Here is a 20,931-nt window from a genome sequence, read left to right as displayed (position 1 = left end):
TTAGATCTGTTTGACTAATTTTTGCCCACTCTAGGTTTTGTGCAGAAGTGCCTCATTTCTTTGAACAATCATATTTTTATTTATTGACCTTAACGCAGTCTCTCTTTCACCAATGGCTTTTTTTACCATTAAAATCACGTTAATCCTTCAGGTCCATCTCTTTAACATCTAGTAGTTTCTGAAAAAGCATAATCAAAATTTGTTACAGATTCATCAGATTTGCTCATTACCTTCTGTTACATATACTTTCTACAGAACGAGCACCTCATAGTGTATCATTTCTCACTGGACTAGAATTCTTGACTTGTCTTAATACTAAGTGTACTTTTATTTTCTTTCCTGTTAGAAGTGCTAAAATACATCCTGTACATGGACCAAAGGAATTTTCCTTGAAAATGCAACCATTCTGGGCCTCATGCACAATGTATGATTGTTGATTTCATTATCTTTATTTCTATATGTAGAATTCTTTACTTGAACATAAGTTAGTCCCGTTTAGAGATTTGCTGGACTGAATGCTAGCAATACCCATATTTATACAATAAATTCACTTCAGACCGATATCTTTTATCGCATTGTTCCTATGGTATGTGATCCAGTGTAAGGTGAAAAAAATAAGCAAGCAAATGGAAAATTACAGTACAATCTGGAAAAAATAAACTTTTATGTAATTAATGGTTCTGCTTGTGGTAACTAAAGGATGTTAGTGAAACCTACTACCTCATAATCTCAACATTTGTAAACCTCACAAAATAATACTTGAATACAAAACTGGTGTGCATACTCTGCATTTATTGATGCCACAAAGCAAGTTCAGTCTATTTACAGTTTAGTAACACTGATAGGACAGAAGAAAAATACTACTTTGAAAGATACTTGGTTTGGCGTAAATTCAGACTTATATAATTTCCCCCTTAACCCAAATGTAGTCATTCAGTACATGTTCAATGTCCAATGTTTGCTTAATATTGCTTAGCTGTGAGGCTAATGTAGCAAGTAATGAAGACTTAAACCAGTCAGACATTATACATTGAGCCCATTAGCACTGTGCAAACTGCATGCCTATTCAAGCGTTCACTACTGGTCAGTTACAATAGCTTTGCAGCTCCTGCGCAAAAATAAATCTTGGTTACATTTGGGGGGAAATCGTGTCAATAAAATTTTTACTGCAGTTTGTTTAATTCTTTACTTACAGAACCAGAGCCCTGGGGAATAAAGTGGTGTTCTTATGTTAGAAAACAAGTTTGAGATTTACTGTATTCTTACTGTTAATTAAAAAACTGCACACTATAGCAGAGGAAAGAAAAAAAAATAATGAATGTTTCCGCCCGGTTTCGAACCGGGGACCTTTCGCGTGTGAGGCGAACGTGATAACCACTACACTACGGAAACGTGTGATACTCAATTTTCAACATGTGTAGTTGTGGAATACCAGATATTCTCGTGTTGTTTTGTACGTGCTATGTCCTCCCGCATCACATTGCCTTAGTAAAAAAAAATCTTAATTAAACCAAAACCGGCAGGGATCCCGATTTTCGGTAATGAAAGGAATTAAGAGGAACTATAATTTTCAAAAGAATGGGTGCTGTGTCAGAATTTTCCTGAATTAGAAAAGTGGAAGAACGAGAGCCCCCTGAACATTTTAGCCTCAACTTGACGAAGCTGAAGTTGGCTTAGTCGCGAGGTTTTTCGCCGTATTTTTCCGGTCCACGTTAAAGCACTGCAGTAGCAAAATGTCGCCGGTAGAAGGCAGTATTTCTTGACTCGGAAAAAAAAAACAAGCCACGTGCAAATATGAGAGTGATTGCACAGTGGTCAGGTTTGCTGGGAACTGGATCTGGACGTTGGATCGTCTGTTGATCTCGCACCAAATCAGTTTAACAGACCAGCAGAAGCACCGTTTATAATAAAATATACCTTTGTTTGTCCTCACCCTGTGAACATGAAATGTGACTGTGAGAACCGAACTCTTGCTGTTTAACCTGCGTCCTTGCTATGTTTTTTTTTTTGTTTTTTTCAAGCTGTCTGTAGTTGTGATAATAAATCTGACGACAAAGTAAGGTTAGTGCTGGATTACAATACTGGAATGTATAAAAATTTACAGAGGCATGTTCACAATGTGACCCTTGAAGAATCACATATCACATATCGGTTTGTTCACAGCCAAAAAGAATAACTGCCCTCTCTGCTTACTTTCTGAAACCTTGTCTCTTTGATGTTGCACTGTGAAACCGTGCGTGTTTAAAAATGACGAGAATAAAATGCCGAAACCCGGGATCGAACCAGGGACCTTTAGATCTTCAGTCTAACGCTCTCCCAACTGAGCTATTTCGGCTGTGGGTCCTCACAGCGGCACTGTGTGCTCTTGGAACGCTTTTTTTGTGCCTAACGTATGCATATAATCTAATTTGGTGCTATGTAAAATAATCTGTCTTAAATATGTACGTTTATAGTATCATTTTGTCGTTGTCTTTAGACAACTCTACTGAAAAAAACACAGTGGTCAGGTCATTTGATGGTTTACCTGGGCTAGCAGTTGACCACGTGACCAAGCTAGTCTACCAGTTTAACCAACGTAACCAGCATGATCTGTTTTCGTCAAACCTGGATGTCCACTTTAGACAGCAAGAAGCTAATAACAATCAACTACCAGGCCACACCATCAGAAACCCGCGAATTCTACTCTGATAATGCAGCAAGAGGAAGCTGATGTTCACAAGACTTAAAAAAAATACTAAAAAAATAAAGTGTATCTTAAAATTAGAAAGCTGGAGCTGGAAAATAAGAAAAAAAGAGAAAGACGTGTCAATTAGAGTAATTTGAATAAGCTTGTTTTGTAACATTTACTTGAGGCTGTATTCCTGCCACAATCACTAATAAAAAGTGTTTGTTGTCTTGTTTATAAAATACACTTGTTTTAAAAATCTATGCACATGAATTTTAGGGAGTGAATCATTGTCCATCACAGCTCCACCATCCATGTGATCTTTAACCGCTTTATTAAAAGATCTTTTCACTGTTCAACCCTCAGTATTATCATCCACACTGTGTAAAATCCACAGGCTGTGACACAGGCTCTTTGTGGGGTGAATATTTTCTCACCAGGCATGAAATCTTTATTATCCTTTTTATTCTGACCTGGGAGCCCTTCTTGTGCCACCCCTTCACAGACAATATGTACACCATTTGAGTCATATTACATAAAATACATTTTACAAATATAATGTTTTACTACTAGTAAAATGTACTTTTTTTTATAAACCATCATTAGAAAGTATGTAATATCGTTTATTTTTTTATTTTTAGATTCTTCAAATATGAATTTGACAAGTGAATGGCCTCATTGTTTGTGCAAAAAATACTAATTCACTTCAAATTTTCTAATAAAAATTACATTGACCTGATTAGTCTACAAATCAAGAAGGTTAGTCAACATTCATTTTTAACTTTTTACTCCCTTTTCATAATTTTTTTTAACAAAATTGACCTTGTGACAGGGGAAACTGATGTAACGGGGGTGCGGACAAACTGTCTCTCTATATGATCTGCTGGTTTTAGTCTTCATCTAACACTGAAAACTCCTGTTAATTCTGCATATAAATGTAGGCATGACTTCATGGTACAAGAATATATATCAAAATGAGGTTTTATTAATATTACAGCATGCTAGGAAAAGTTCAAATATATATGCCTGTATTGAACTAAACAAATACTGACCATTCAAATTGTGAACAAAAACATCAGGAATTCAAATATGCAACAGTCAAAAATTAGGTTAAAACAGCCTTTCATTCTAATTATTGTTCTCGTAACAACTAATATTGAAAAATGAACAATGGTCCAAATATTTCATATATTCATAAAGCTATAGATAGTGAATGTGTAAGTGAGTGAATTAGTGAGTGAGTGAGTAAAAGTGATAGTGAGTGATTGAGTGAGTGAGTGAAAGTGATAGTGAGTGAGTGATTGAGTGAGTGAAAGTGATAGTGAGTGAGTGAGTGAGTAAAAGTGATAGTGAGTGAAAGTGATAGTGAGTGAGTGAGTGAAAGTGATAGTGAGTGAGTGAGTAAAAGTGATAGTGAGTGAGTGAGTGAAAGTGATAGTGAGTGAGTGAAAGAAATAAAGTGAGTGAGTGAGTGAGTGAGTGAAAGATGTAGTGAGTGAGTGAGTGAAAGATGTAAAGTGAGTGAGCGAGCGAGCGAGTGAGTGAGTGAGTGAGTGAAAGATGTAAAGTGAGTGAGTGAGTGAGCTTTCCCACTAAATCAGACATTTTAACCTGTACATTTGTACAGGCTCCAATTCAATTTTCACATTCAAACGGGAAGCAGAACCACCCTGTCACTATAAATGTGGTAAATTTCATCTTACAATTGCCACAGTTGTCATGTGGTTCTCCATATGGTCATGTGATTCTCTTGACCTTTACATGCATTCATGTGTGCATAAATAGTCTAGAAATTTTAATAAAAAACGCATTACCTGTCTATTTTGCGTCACGGGGTGGTTGGGTTGAGCTTGACGGACCCCGTCTAACCTGAAAAAGCAACAAATAGACATTGTAAAAGACTGTCAGAACTCGCCTGCTCTTATTCCTGGCTGCTCCACAGGCTCCAATACTGTCCCTCACCCTGTATGATGTCATTTAAAGCAATAGAGCACTATGTACGAGGCAGGGAAGCGGGAAGTGGGGGTGCTGAGGGGGCTGCAGTAGCCCCTGATTTCAGGACCGCCACTGTTTAAAATAATATAACAATAAAACGTTCGGAACATTATAAGAGTTTGAGCGTAGTACAGACCCATGTGTGCCTGTTTTAGAGTTTGCGGTTTTATATAGTCAAAACCTGCAGTAGTCCTGCTTTGTTTAAGAGAGCAAAGACTTTCTCTCTTCGAACCTCAACTTGCGTGTGTTTCAGCTCACGGCCCCAAAGCAGCCAGTAGCGGCCGCATACTGTTTTTACACTTAAAAATGATCAGCTATCGTTATAACAACGTTTTATCAACCGTTGTATCTCCCGCCCTGTTTGCGTTTCAGTGTGAAACCTCGCCGCGTGTCTGTGGGTGTGACACAATCGATTTCCGCGCCACATATCAACAATCTGATTGGTCGCGCTCAGTTAATTTGCGTAACGTTCGTACAGAACGAGAGAGCAGAGAGAGGATGCGCGATTTAATGTGTCATTTAAGCGGTATTTATATATTGTTATCTTCACACTGTAGTGCTATATAACACGTTCTGTTTGATGGAAACAAGCTAAATACATACATACATAAATAAATGAAAATCTTTTTGGCTGATGTCATCGGTCACGTCACATATACGCTACATAAAGTTTCAGAAGCCCCCACCCCCACCTTAAAGTTGTCTTTAGACAGCCCTGCTGAAAAAAACACCGTGGCCAGGTCATTTGATGGTTTACCTGGGCTAGCAGTTGACCACGTGACCAAGCTTGTCTACCAGTTTAACCAACGTAACCAGCATGATCTGTTTTCGTCAAACCTGGATGTCCACTTTAGACAGCAAGAAGCCAATAAGTCAACTACCAGGCCACACCATCAGAAACCAGCGAATTCTACTCTGATAATGCAGCAAGAGGAAGCTGATGTTCACAAGACTTAAAAAAATCTACTAAAAAAATTAAAGTGTAACTTGAAGTTAGAGAGCTGGAGCTGGAAAATAAAAAAAAAGACAAAGACGTAGTTGTCAATTAGAGTAATCTGAATAAGCCCATTTTTACTTGAGGTTGTATTCCTGCCACAGGCTCAAAAAAATCACTAATAAAAGTATTTTTTCGTCTTGTTTATCAAATACACCTGTTTTAAAAATCCGTGCACAGGAATTTTATGGAGTGAATCATTGTCTACCACAGCTCCACCATCCATGTGATCTTTAACTGCTTTATTATGAATATATATATGAAGATCTTTCCGCTGTTCAGCCTACAGTGTTACCATCCACACTGTGTAAAATCCACAGGCTGTGACACAGGCTCTTTGTGGGGTGAATATTTTCTGGGACTTTTTGGGATGAATCAGAGATTTGGATACAGATATGTTAATCCTTCAAAAAAACATATTTTAAAAATCTTTATTAAAATCTTTATTATCCTTTTTATTCTGAGCCTGGGAGCCCTTCTTGTACCGCCCCTTCACTGACAATTTGTACGCCATTGAGTCATATTACATGAAATACATTTTACAAATATAATGTTTCACTACTAGTAAAATGTACTTTTTTTTATAAACCATCATTAGAAAGTATGTAATATAATCATTTATATAATCATTATTAAAGCACCCTCCCGTGCGCCTTCCCTGTAGTTCGGCACACAGCTTGTGTCATATTACTAGACACCAATGAAGGGCAGTATGAAGTATATAGTTTACTACTAATGAAGGACAGTATGCAGTATACAGTACAGGGCAGTATGCAGTATACAGTATACACTGATGAAGAACAGTATGCACTGTACAGTATACACTGATGAAGGGCAGTATGCAGTATACATGGTACACTGATGTAGGACAGTATGCAGTATGCACTGATGAAGGGCAGTATGCAGTATACACTGATGAAGGGCAGTATGCAGTATACAGGATACACTGATGAAGGGCAGCATGCAGTATACACTGATGAAGGGCAATATACAGGATACACTGATGAAGGGCAGTATGCAGTATACATGGTACACTGATGAAGGGCAGTATGCAGTATGCACTGATGAAGGGCAGTATGCAGGATACACTGATGAAGGAAAGTATGCAGTATACGGGATACACTGATGAAGGGCAGTATGCACTGTACAGTATATACTGAAGAAGGGCTGTATGCAGTACACAGGACACACTGATGTAGGGCAGTATACAGTATTCACTGATTAAGAACAGTATACAGGATACACTGATGAAGGGCAGCATGCAGTATACACTGATGAAGGGCAGTATTCAGTATACAGGATGCACTGATGAAGGGCAGTACACTGATGCAGTGATGAAGGGCAGTATGCAGTATACAGGATACACTGATGAAGGGCAGTATGCAGTATACAGGATACACGGATGAAGGGCAGTATACACTTATAAAGGGCAGTAAATAGTACACACTGATGAAGGGCAGTATGTAGTATACAGGATACACTGATGAAGGGCAGTATTCAGTATACAGGATACACTGATGAAGGGCAGTATACACTGATAAAGGGCAGTAAATAGTACACACTGATGAAGGGCAGTATGCAGTATACAGGATACACGGATGAAGGGCAGTATACACTGATAAAGGGCAGTAAATAGTACACACTAATGAAGGGCAGTATTCAGTATACAGGATACACTGATGAAGGGCAGTATGCAGTACACACTGATGGGCAGCATGCAGTATACAGTACACAGTATGCTATTTCAAACATAGCCAATGATCAGGCTACGCTGATCCTCCACTTTAGCCAAGAAATTGACGAAAATTATTGATCTAGCTGGAATAATCCCCGGACTAGGTTTCCACCAGTTAATGTCATTACTGTCACAACAACTACACCTCAAACGCATGATCACGATTGAGATGTGAATTGTCAGAAGTTAACATGGCTAACACCCAGCACGTTGTTTCCGTAGTGTAGTGGTTATCACGTTCGCCTCACACGCGAAAGGTCCCCGGTTCAAAACCGGGCGGAAACAACGTTTAAGTGCCTTTAATCTGGAGAGGAATTGTGTTGATGTGTTGACAGTTTGACAAAATGAAATCAGAGTTAGGAAAGTTCACCACACAGCGTCATCATGACCCTTGACTGTGTGTTTACCAGAACCACTGATAACCAACCAGGATTAATCAGTTTACAGGAAAGAAGCCTGTAATGTTTATTCATGCCTGGTGTGTGTGCACAACCACCTTCTCCTGAACGCTGACGTGACCCATGGATTGGTATTTATTTCAATAAAAAGCAGACTTTACAAGTCACACAGTAAACTTACTAAATTAGTAAGTACTAAAAAAAATGAGGCCTAGTAATGATGTCTGTGTGGTTTTATGTACCAAATACTTTTATATGTACCAAAAAAAACATTTTTACATGACCATTTCCAACCTCTCTCCATCCCTTAGAATTAAACAGGCTGTTTTTGTTACTGTCCCTTTAAGACTGATGTATGTAAATGATTTCTGTTCTTACTGGTTGTCCTGGGTTATTCAAAAGCACTCCGGGCTGAAACGTCTTATAACTCCAGTGTGAATGGACAGAACTAAACTGCTGTAGGCTGAACAGTCAGATATATGAAAATGAGTTAGATTACATGACATTACAAAAGCAATTAAGTAAAAACAGACTGTTTTGTAATTTAGATTGTATGTATGGGCTGTAGAGTGAATGGTAAGTTGTGAAGTAGTTGTGTGTAGTCCAATAAAATAAGAGGAACACACTTTACTGGAAAACTTGGTTTTATCAAGACTGCTGGTTACATGTCAGCATTTATGAATGACAAATGAGATGTGGCTCTTTCCTGCAACAACATTTTATTCAAAAAGCATTCTGAGATGAATATATGCATTTTATTCATTTAAGGTATCCTGGCTTCTTTTAAGAGAGCTCTAACTGCCAGCAAATGTAATTTATTTCTATTTCAAATTCAGACTTTATCTAACCAGCAATAAAAGTACTTTACTGAAATAACAAGTTAAGCAGAAGTAGAAGTATTTTTACAATAAGCGTCTTGCGTAGAAGCAGGAAAGTTGCAAGTAAAAAGAGTAACTTGTAGAACTGCAGTGGAACATCTTAGTACATCCTGCATCTACCATCAGAGGAACTGAAGTTTGTTAGGTAATATTTTTCTCTTTTTGGTGCATTCTTGGTCTAAAATAAAATGATAAACCTCACAATGATAGCCTAAATCAGAGGTCACGAATAGGCGGACCGCGATCCTATGCAGACCTGTACCTATAACTGATAAACTAAGTAGAAATGGGAGGAACGAGGTGAGAATCAGCAGTCGGAGAAGAAAGTGAGTCAGAGGGAGGTTATTTCACATTGCGTGCTCTTAAAAGAGAAAACTGACAATAAATATTGTTGAAATATTACTGAATTGTACTGTATTTGATTTGACATTCAGTTGTTGACTACATAAGATGTTGATATAACTACTAGGCTAATTCAGTATACAGTATACAGCACTAAATCATGATGAAAGTTAGACATTATGATGTTTCGGACCTTTGCTTGAAGAAATTTTCTCTAACTGAACCTTATTGAATTTTAATTAAATAGGCCTGGCCTAAATGATAGCGATAGGTGTGACCAGTCTCAGTACAATACAGATTCAGTCACCAATATTACATAACAAAACTAAAAAAGAAAATGGTAAGTAGATGTTAGATGTCTAAAATATAACCGTAACAGTTCATTTTTTAAATACAGCTGAATAGAAGTTGCCGTATCATTTGAAAATACTCACTAGTAAAGTTAAAATCCAACAAAATGTTATTTAAGTACATGTAACTGAGTAGATATAACTAGTTACCACTGATCTGTGTTGACGCATTGTCTTCTTTTAGGGTTGCAGAGTTTTGGGCGTACTTTAGAGATGACTGAAATGAAGCAAGACAGAAGCCACAAGCCGCTGACATAGAAACACTGTGAAAAAGCTTCATTTAATACTTCAAATCGCATCAATGGCAGTCATCAAATGAGCTTGTACTTCCTCTAGCAATCAGGAAGATTGAAACATGCTCTAGTCTCTTCTGTGTCTGAAGGTGGACAGTTGATATCAGGGATTCCTGAAAAAATCTCAAGGTTCTTGTCTCTGTGGGGGAGAAACAGCAAGGGTAAAATTATTAGTTGATGTCAAAATAACACTAAACAGCACACTTTTGTGCACATGAGAGAACACGCAGATGTTCTATAATATCTATTGCTGGTTCTCTATACCGCTTATTTATTATAAACTCACAAACTGCCAGAAAAAAAATAAAGAATCTGTCCTTTAAAAGGCCCATATCATGTAAAACTGAATTTCACGTTTCAAAATGTACAGTTTAATCCCAGTTCATACAGTGCATAGATAGAAGCTAAGCAGCTTCTACAAAAAATATACTTTTTCAATGAATTGTTGTTGTCATGAAACCAAATTTACAAACATCTGACTACTCAGCCTGTAGCAGTTTAGCTCCACCCATTCACGCTGAAGTTATAAGGAGTGTTTCAACCAGGAGTGCTTTTTGAATGAGACACAATACAGGGCAGCCACTCAGAACAGAAGTCATTTACATATACTAGTCGTAAAGTCACAGTAGCTAAAACAGCCTGTTTCGGTCTAAGGGATGAAGAGAGGTTGGACAGTGGTCTACTGTTAAAAGTAGACCTTAGAGAAAACAAGAAAATACCAGAATAATGCAGGATATGGGCCCTTTAAATAAAGAGCATGCCATTTGAAGAGCTTTACCTGTATTTTGAGAGGTCTGGCACGCACTCCTTCTTTCTCATCTGAACAGAATTCTTTCCACAGTCAGGTTTACACAAACTCCAGCTACTCCATTCTGACCAGGAGCCAGTTACTGCATGGTCACAAAAGATTTGAAGTCACGTGTAAAAATGTACTTGCAGTGAAAAATAAATAACTAGATAAACAAAAATGCAGTATTATGACTATATGATGAGTATTAGCTATAAAAAGGAGTTTATTGATTATATTATTAATTCTGATATAAATCAGAATAGGTTGAGATATTATAAATGCGAACCACAACAATCATCATCATTGTCATCATTGCCATCATTGTAGTCATCATAGGCACCTGAGCAATGGAGCAAGTGTAGCAGATGCACCCCCCGTTTATTAGAGGAGTTGTAAACATACACACTTGCCCCCCCCCTTTTATTGGAATGAAAATTAGGCTTCCTGTGGAAATAACTGTGTGAGCACAAGTTTATGGGTTTAATTTGTAAGTTTATATTTTTCATGCAAATTTATCGTCCTCCTGTGGTATAAATAATAAATGTAGCACTGGTCATATTTTACCCCCATATCATTAAACACACGCATGTACGAATGATTATAGCCGACTAATGTTTGCTAGCTAATACATTTAGCATCATGTGATGAGCCAGTTATTGATTTTAACATCTCTGAGCTCTTTTGTGAAATGATCAAGATAACAATCTTCACAGTAGTAGGGCATGTTTGCGAGTGATAAGCTTAGCCTCATTGTTGTACTGGTCTCCTGCTTGGAGGGATTGTGAAATGACCAGCGGACTGAAGCAAACAATGAGAGAGAAGAAAATATGTTAAGAATTTCAGAACTTCATGTAAATGATGTTACTTTTTCATGTTATCATGTATTTCATGTATTAATAGAAGAATTGCCTAAACAAAACTGCCAACCAGTAACAACCCATGTGCCTTATGTACGTTACTTTTTATGTATTGTAATGAAATATGTCACTGAATAGATTTAGGACACTGTACTTATTATTCAGCCATCACTACCTTTTCAAAGCATTACCCAGCTCTGTCAGTGGCTCATATCATTTAAAGCTTAATCTGAGGAGCCAGACGTCTTTGTTATCTTTGGATAATAACTAATGAATAATAATTTCAGCTTTAGGGGATGCACTGCTCATACCACCTGAACCATGATAGGAGTTTTATAGTAATTTCTAGCATTAAGCATGTGTTACATTAGGAATTGGGAATGTGCTGTTTAATGGTTATTCGATACGTGAAATATTCTTACCTTGAACACTTTAAATTGCTATAATTACATTTAAACAAACACACTGAATTAACCACCCTGTCAGCAGAAATATACTCAATTATATTGCAGCATTATAACAGTGTTGTAACTGTCTTTTTATTAGCTTCATTAACTTTAGCTTTTATACAAAACTCTTCATTAATCTCATCTATGGGTATTATTACATGCCCTTCAATATTGTTGTATTTATGAAAACAGAATACTTCTGAACAAAAAAATTCCCCTTAATCTATCTATTACCTGTACAGTAGTCTTAGGACTGGTTTACCAAGACAGATCACTGATATCTCTAACACAGATCAGTAGCCGTTAGACAGAGCTCTGAGATAGAGAGAAGCGCAATGACAAGGCTAGAAAGGTATTTTATCTACTTCAACAAATCAAGTGCCCTTAGAGTGACACTCAATTGGACATTGCAACATAGCTACTAATGGCATTACCAACCAGCAACAACAACAGAGCTAAAAAAAATTGTCCTATCTTGTCATTATATCCTACTACTGTAGCATACTTGTAGGTAGCCCCCCAAATAAAACTATAGGTAGGATGTTTTGATAGCCTAAATCACCCTATCAGGAATTGGTATCAGCAGATTCTGCATTATACACTTGAAGCATATCTGGATTAATATTAAAACCACAATAAAGTATTAGAAAAACAAATAAAGTTATTATACACACTTGAAAAAGATGGTTCTTCAAGAATTCTTTACTAAAGAAAATGCTTCTATATAGAACCATGCACACTCATGGAAACATTTGCATGATTAAAGGGTTCTTTGCATCATGAAAGCATTCTTCAGATTGATGGAGAATGTGTTGTAGATGATTCTATATAGAGGCTTTTTGAAAAGGGTTCTATATAGCACCAAAAATGGGTCTTCTATTGTAACGAGCGTGACATTGTAACTCTTACTGGTGCTATATAGAACCCTTTTCAAAAAGCTTCTATATAGAACCATCTACAGCACAATCTCCATTAATATGAATAACAATTTCACAATGCAAAGAACACCAAGGGTTCTTTGAAGGTTCATGGTTCTATACCCTTAAGAAACCATAATTTTTAAGTGTGTACTATACTAATGATGTGGGCATGCGCAGTAAACCCGCTCAATGGCTAGACCAAATTGTTAGAACACCAATCCCAAACCAGACACCTGGCAACCCTAGTTGTATATACATAAGGGTCACACAGACACAAAAGTACACCTTTAGATGTAAAAGCTTCTTTCTAGGTTTAATGAAATAAATAAATTACCAAACTGTCAAGCTAGTTAGCTACCTATCAATAATAAACTATACCAGAAGCAGGATTTTCATCTTTGTAGGTGAACAAGCGCGGCCACATTAATAAAAGTGCTTTTATTGTGTTTGGGTGCTTTTTAATTGTGGCAGTGTGTGATTTTTTTTTATATAAAGATAGCTACAGTTATGCTGTCTGTTTTATCTTGGCGCAGCCATCTTTGTGGAGAGGTGTGAATTGTTTTCACCCCTCATTGCTCGCTAGCAGTTCAACACAGAGTAACTTTTCACACACAATCAACAGCGTCCTAGTTAATCATATATTGGAAAACAAATCAGTTTGGGGGCAAAATATTTTATTTGATTGTATTAATTATTTCCACTATGAGGCCTGCAGAAAGAGGCTAACTTGTGCTTCTCTAAATGTGTCATTCACACTGTGTGTGATAAATGAGATAAGTGAATGGAGATACTTACAATCATCGCATCTGTCAATGTCATAGCAGGTTGTGTGTTCCACACCTTCCCCAGGACAGTACTGCCCCTCGTGGTACCTGCCTAAACAATCTCGTTCTCTCCTCCGATATCCCTGTCTGTTCTTACAATTAATTGTTCTTTCATTGGGTGATTTACACTGAGACCATTGACCCCACTCACTCCAATGACCATCAACTGAAAGAGGAGAAATGTTGCTGTTTTATATTTTCCATTATCCATGTCCAAAGAAAACAGAAGGTAAAGTAAAGAAGTAAAAGTATTTTAGCACTGTTAGCTTATAGTTAGTTGCTATAAGTTAAAAATTAGAAACATCAGATCATCATAATTATGGTCTTTTACATATGACACAAAATATTATTTTTCAAAGAAGATCAACTAAAATAAAACAGTACAAACAGAAAAGGGTCTTACATGGGCAGTATTTATCAGTAGTGCAGAGTGTAATTCTGGTGTCGTCCCCTTGGCACTGCTGGCCACCATATTTTGGTGCAGGATTGTCGCATTTTCGACGTTGCATTTGTCGCCCCACTCCACATGTCACAGAGCATGGCGAGGGAGAGCCCCAGTTTCCCCAGTTTCCATTCACTGTTAAAAAAACATGGAAAGCTTTACTCAGAATCAGAACAAGTTTCATTGCTCATGTAAGACACAGCTTACAAGGAGCCTGTTAAGCTTGCATTGAGACAAACGTAGTGAAAAGTTGGACCTCCTTTTGCTGCTAGAGAAGCCCCCACTCTTCTAGCAAGGCTTTTTAACAGATTATGGAACAGGGCTGCAGGGTTTCGCTTCCAACAAGAATATTAGTGAGGCCTAGCACAGATATAGGGCAATACAGCCTTACTGACAGTCAACAATTCCAGTTTATCACAAAAAAGTTGAATGGTGTTCAGGTCAGGGCTATTCCCAAACTGTCAGAAGCACACAACTAACTAAAATGCCATTGTATGCTTAACTTGAAATTTCCCTTCACTGGAACTGGGGCACAAGTTTCTTAAAAATAGCCTCAGACCATTATTCCCCCTCAACCAAATTTTATACATACGGACAGGTAATAGTCTTCTGTATCCACCAAACCCAGATTTATCATTCATCATATATACAGATTTAGATATTTCATGAGTGGTCTTTCTGAAAATGTGGCATCCTATGACACTGCTGAGGTCATCGGTACAACCCATTCTGCTGATTTTATGCACCTGTTTGCAGTGTACTTGTAAAAGAGTGATGACTACAATTTCTACTGTTTGCTGTTTTATGGAGTGACATGGGTGAAATCACCATACTCACAATAGAACAATAGTGTACAGATTTAAGAATATATTGTTGCTTTCAGAACAAAAAAATCTAAATTTTTGCCATTTTTATTTTTTTTAAACACAATTTAAAGCACAATTTGTACTCTACACTGTGTCACAAATAGAAATGGTCAAAACCAAAATCTTGTTACTTCAACTTGTGTAAAAGTTAATAATGCTTTTAGCTTCTCCTGTTCTTCTTCAAGCATATTTAGAGGTGTACTGTGATCTATGTTTAAAAAGCATCACTAAGATTCAACAAATCAAAGACTGAACAGCGACAATATGCAGAATGCTGTAAGTGGAGTATTTTAGGTGTAGTGAAATTGAACTTGACTAACTGAAACAAACTCCTGGCAATTGTGTTACCTGGACAGAAAGGTAATCCTGTGCAGGGCTGGCTGTCTGTGTTGGAACCTGGGCAGTTGTTGCCACGTGGCACCACAGATGGCGGAGGGTTTGTACAGGTCCTATGGCGCTGCTGTTCAGGGGGTGGGAAGCCCTCATCCTGACATGTTCCCATACAAGGACCCCAGCTACCCCATAAAGACCAGCTGCCATGAACTGGGGATAAAATCACAGAATCTGTTAAATGGCAGTGTTACAACAGTAGTAAAGCGACTTCTCTAACTGCTGCATCTGAAACTTATAGACGATTTAATCGACTATAATCGATTCATTAATTTTGCCGGTGCAAGTTTCCTTGTATTAAGTGAAAAAGAAGCAACGGCTCATTTGGCTTCTATTACACGTTTGTTTTGAGTCATTGGGTTTTCCGTTCTATTCTAAGTTCAGGAAACATACATGAATTATTGTTATTATTACACTACAGATGCTGCAGATATAGACTGAGTTGAAAAATGCTGGAATATTCCTTTAATGTGCATTGTTGTAGTATGATGATGAATAAAAACTGTCACTGAGAAAAATGCTGTGTACTTGGGCAGACGATCCCTGTGTCACAACGTATAGTTTCTTCACTGTCGCCAAGACAAGAGCCACCACATTTGGGAGGGGGTTCGGTGCACTTCCTGTTCCTCTTTTTGATTCCGCTTTCACATGTAACAGAACATGGAAACCATGAGCTCCACTCTGTCCATCCTCCATTTTCTTAAAAAAAAAACAAGAAATTGAGAAACGGTCATTAGCAGCCTCACTTTGAAAGGTTATTAACTCCAGGTGTAACAATACACAATTTTCACATCACTGGGAATGCACAACTGGAGTTGGCCAAGATTGGAACTGTGATCAGAACTTTTGCTCCAAACCCGCAGTCAGCAGTCAGCCAATCTATTGTCTTGATGTTGACCTGTGTTTATGATGTAAATAAGGTGCACTTGCACTATACTGAATACTGCTGATGGACTTGGAACAAAATGTTGTAGCATAATTTTGCATGACTCAACATGTTCCATAGCCAGTTGCCTTTTACTTACAATGTGGTGTTTTATTTGCACTATATTATTTAAATAGATGAATGATTTTTCATTTAAAGCATCTATATCCATTTTATTTTCTTCCCTGAGACCTACTAAAGTTTGTTTTGGATTCATGTACCAAAAACAGTCATAATTAATTTTTACATGATCACTTTTCAACCTATCCCCTAGAATTAAACAGGCTGTGTCTTTAACTGTATATGGCATGAATTATTACTTAAACATGATAAAAAAATGTGTTTTTTCAAATGTTTGAATGTGTTTTTTGTTATTTAAAATTGCTTAAATAATGGACAGATTTGAAAAAAATGTAATTTTTTTAAGGGGAGTGGTTGGTAAATTGTTGCCATATGGCAACAACGCACAATTGTGGAACGTTCCATAAAATTTATTTAATTTAGTTAAATTCAAGTTACATGAACCTGTAATAGGACATGGGACATCATTTTCTCGATCAAAAACAAATGTATTTCCTATTTAAGTTAATTATTGTCATTCAATATTATTTAATCTCATTAGTCATCAGCAAAATGTTTATGTCTAGAAATGTACACAAAAGTGGACTAACATATAATTTGGGTGGGATATCACAGTTCCTTCTGTTAAAACTATAATTTCCAGTGGGGTAATTTATAATCCAGATAATACATAACTGTAACAAAATGTCTGAAATTACAAAATACAAATAAAAATAATGTTTTTTCATTAAATGTAATCAAAAGTTGTTGAAATAGTCTCAGAGTAGCCTAGTGCTATGTGAGTCAATTATAGTCCAATAGGTTGAATGCCCACAGATCACTTCCATATTTGCAAACAGTTGCCATATGGCAACAAATGCATTTTACCTTTTTACAAAAACCTTATCACATCTAAACTGGTTTTAATGATGAAAAGTTATCTTCCCCCAGATAGTATTTAATTTTCGCCTGGAAGGAATTTTGCCTAAATGTTGAACAATTAGTCAGCTTTGGGAGCCCTCAGGTCATGACCTTCTCAGTGTCAACTGTCCATGGAAAAGGGGAGTGCAAACAAGATTTCCTGTCACGTGATGTCATCAAGTCTTTGTCCTTTCTAAAGTAAAAGACACTTTTTCCACAATTAAACAGTAAAACCTGAATTTAATATTACTGCCATTTAGTAAAATTGAGATAAAGTAACTGCTGCCTAATGGCAACACCATGAAATAGAGGGTTAAGACTGATATATATGTAAATGATCTCTGTTGTCATTGCTGTCCTGTATTGTGCCTCATACAAAAAGCAGTCCAGGCTTAAATACTCCTTATAACTTCAGGGTGAATGAGTGGGACTAAACTGCTATAGGCTGGATAGGAGAATATATGTAAATGTGTTATTTTTTTTGAAGACATCATGAAAACAATTAATTAAATTAGGTTGTTTTTCAGCGTAGTTTCCATATGTGGACTGCGGAGAGAATAGTACATTTTAAAACTTGCTTAAATACTGTATTAAACACTTTTATTTGAAAAGTGATGATTGAAGTAATGTTATTTATATTGCTAATAGAAGGTACTGTAAACACAGTACTTCATATTACACATTGTGTTTCTTGTGTTCACACAGTATGAGCTTTGGGTAAGAAAAATAAGGGCTGATACTGCAGCACAATACTATGCATTTTCAATACAAAAGTGAAATAAACAGACTACAGCACAGAGTGGAAGCATAATTAATACAAACAAGCAATTTTCTTAAAATACAAATAAATGTCAATAAGTGTAAATGATACAGCACAATGGCTTCAGGTGCAACATAGGGGATGTTTTTTTTCATACTTTTTAATTTCGATCTCTCTCAGAAATGTCATGAAATTTCATTACTAGAACAGTGGAAACTATGCCAGTTTACGTCAGTATGTCCTATATCACAAATATTTTTCTAATACAAGATCAAACTATATTTGTTTCACAGTTGTCTTGCAAGCGTCATATCAGGAAAAATGAATACTAATCATATCATATTGTAACACCTCTAATAACTGTAAATAAAGCTTGTGTGGGTTCATGTTCGACTAACTGCTATGAAAATAATATGCAAGCTATGTAGTCATTAAGTGATGAACTGAAATGTGGATCCACATATGGGATTTCAGGGTAGCTAAACAGTTAAAAAATGCCTACTGTCCTGTTCCATACACAAGCCCATTTCCTTACCTGGACAGCAGACCCTGTCTACACATGGTTTAGTTTGGACGCTCCCTTTCCTGGAAAGATCTTGGCACCTCCCAAAGCCATAGCAAGCACGTCGTCTCTGCTGCACTCCATCCTTACAACTCACTGAGCACTCGCTCCAAGCAGACCATTCAGTCCATTGAGCAAATCTGTAGAGAAACATTTTTAAAAGTGTTTTCATAAAGTGATGTGCATATTTCTTGCTTGTGCTTTTTTATGAACCTAGTAGGTTAAGTAATGTGTAATGTTCAATGTGCACACAACTAATATCATGATGATACAACTCCATTAGCAACACTTTACTAACCATGTAGTACCACAGCTACCACCTAGCATTGCACCAGCTACCAGCTAGCAACACTCTAATAACCATTTGTGGTATCACACCAACCACTTGCAATACCCTAGCAACCACCTGGAAAACTATAGCATGGGAAGGTGTATGATTTACAAAACTGGACAGACATAGATTTTTGTTTTTATAGGTGAGCAAGAAAGTCAACAGTTTAAATGTGTTTCACTGCATTTTTTTATTGTAGCAGTTGTGCATGATTTCTGTTTGGACATAAAGAAAGCTGTATTTGTGCTGTCTATTTTATCTGTCATGGCTGTTTTATGTAGAGGTGTGAACTGTTTTCACAGCAAGGGGTTCTCACCCACACGCTGACCCCTCATTGCTCGCTAGCAGTTCAACACAGAGTCACATTTCACATGCAGAGCCAACAGTGTCCCAGTTGCTGATATGGCAATTAGGTGATGAAACTTGAATAATGTTATGGGGAAAAATAGCTATATTGATTAAAATATCTGAATCAATTTTTATTCTGCTGAAAGAATGGCCAGTAGGGGCCTGAAAAAAGAGGCTACAACACTGTGGATGATTCTCACATATTTAGCCAATTTCATGCATGTGTTACTTAAGAACTAGGTATGAATTATGGCTAATTATACATTCTGTTAGAATTCTTCTGTCTGTCATGTGACTCCATCAGCCAATCACAAGCCACCAAGCAGATCCCACCTGAAAATTAATTACAACCACCTGTGTTTCCTTGCATATAAGCCTGTCTATTTGCACCATGTCTTTGCGAAATATTGCCCCTGTTCTGTCAGTGCAAGCAGAGCTGTTCTTTGTTAGTTAGCTGTCCTGTTTATGACCTTGCTTTGTTTCCTTATTGCTTATTCTTGGATTTGTACTTTTAGCTTAGTCCACCTGTGTGTTTGCTTTTTGGTTACGACCCTCACTTGTTTAGCTGACTCTGTTAACGTCTTCCATGTATTGTGTTTGATTAATCTGGTTTCTAACCTGGTCTGGTGTTAACCCTGTTACTTCAGTTCATTCTCCTTTTAATAAACATTACGCTTTATCTTTTACCCACGAGTACAGAATTTTAAAAAGCTTTGTTTTGTTGACGTTTTGCATTAATTCTTTATCCTCAAATAATGCAACTCATTTCTAGAACATTGTGCTAAACACTGACAATTACAACAGTATTAGTGGGAACCAATCTTGACCAAAGGTTTATTTGTAAGAATATTTATCAGCCATTAAGGCAAACATATATAAAGAGGCTCAAGATGTAGCTTTTGAATTAGGTCAGGACTTACCTACAGGACTTGCAAACTCCACCTTCCTGATAAGCATACTTAGGGTTCATACAGCAGTCGTCAATTGTCACTTCTCCCAAAACATCACTGCAGGTTCCATCAGTCAGAGAAAAGTTAGCATAGCACTGCGCCATCTGGGAGACTGAGAAACAAGAACAAAGGTGAGCTTACCGACGTTTCTGTTCATTAATACACCATATATATATATATATATATATATATATATATATATATATATGTATATATATATATATGTTTTTGTTCTTTTCCAACTTGTATAACTAAGCAAATAAATAGAAATTGTGCAGTAAAATGTGCAGTGTTCAAACTGCATATGACATAAATTGAATACTTGCGTAAGTCTTGCACACTGGGTGTAGGATATCAGAAGATGAATACGAATATAACAGTAATACCAACCTGTTGGCTGAATATGAAGCACCAGGAGGAGTATCATGCACAGCATGATCGTCTTCATTGTTGCCTACAAAGATCTGAAGTCTTGATATTCCAGCTCCTGTATAGTTACAAAGAAAATGATCAAAATGATTGTAAATGCACAATGAGCAAGGTGTAAGATAAACCACTGATTCATTCACTATCGCATTTCATGAACTCTCCTTATTCTTTCTCTAACTTCAATACCTGCCCTGATGTCTCCTGGTCTGAGGATAGTTTAATAGTAATAGCTTTCCCTTCTCATGACCTTTGTCTTTAGAGGCTGAAAAGACCAATCAGAATGGCCAAAAAAAAACAACCAACTGAGCAATGCCACTATTCCTTATTTGGGGTACATTTTTGCTGAGTAATCAAAATGTGTCAATCATGCAGCAGTTTGCTGAAGTTTCACTTGCCCTTTTGTTTGACCATTGCATTGCTGTTTTGTAGTAGCTCTGAGTAACTGTAACTGTAAAGG

General features: G+C 37.0%; 1 protein-coding gene and 3 non-coding genes across 5 annotated transcripts; 1 reads left to right on the top strand and 3 right to left on the bottom strand.

Moving 5' to 3' along the window:
• Positions 1-1,319: 1,319 nt before the first annotated feature.
• trnav-cac lies at positions 1,320-1,392 on the bottom strand. The gene has a single exon. It is a non-coding gene; the product is annotated as a tRNA-Val (tRNA).
• Positions 1,393-2,262: 870 nt separating this feature from the next.
• Positions 2,263-2,335, bottom strand: trnaf-gaa. Its single transcript has one exon. It is a non-coding gene; the product is annotated as a tRNA-Phe (tRNA).
• A 5,266-nt stretch (positions 2,336-7,601) lies between these two features.
• trnav-cac lies at positions 7,602-7,674 on the top strand. Its single transcript has one exon. It is a non-coding gene; the product is annotated as a tRNA-Val (tRNA).
• Positions 7,675-8,413: 739 nt separating this feature from the next.
• Positions 8,414-20,770, bottom strand: LOC118813200 (properdin-like). Of its 2 annotated transcripts, none has more exons than XM_036578405.1 (10): positions 20,661-20,770; positions 20,436-20,532; positions 20,016-20,157; positions 18,390-18,556; positions 15,717-15,887; positions 15,147-15,341; positions 13,894-14,067; positions 13,462-13,656; positions 10,429-10,540; positions 8,414-9,789 (listed from the first exon to the last, which is right to left on the bottom strand). In XM_036578405.1, the coding sequence occupies exons 2-10, from the start codon at positions 20,491-20,493 to the stop codon at positions 9,690-9,692; spliced, it is 1,314 nt and encodes a 437-aa protein (XP_036434298.1). In that variant the 5' UTR covers positions 20,494-20,532; positions 20,661-20,770; the 3' UTR covers positions 8,414-9,689. The 2 variants fall into 2 exon arrangements, with proteins under 2 accessions (XP_036434298.1, XP_036434299.1); XM_036578406.1 differs by having other exon boundaries at positions 20,636-20,736.
• Between the last annotated feature and the right edge of the window lie 161 nt (positions 20,771-20,931).

The sequence above is a fragment of the Colossoma macropomum genome, unplaced genomic scaffold (assembly GCF_904425465.1).
Source record: "Colossoma macropomum unplaced genomic scaffold, Colossoma_macropomum, whole genome shotgun sequence".
NCBI classification, from domain to species: Eukaryota; Metazoa; Chordata; class Actinopteri; order Characiformes; family Serrasalmidae; genus Colossoma; species Colossoma macropomum.
Note: the sequence above shows the minus strand (reverse complement) of the source record. Positions and strands in the feature narration are given on the sequence as shown.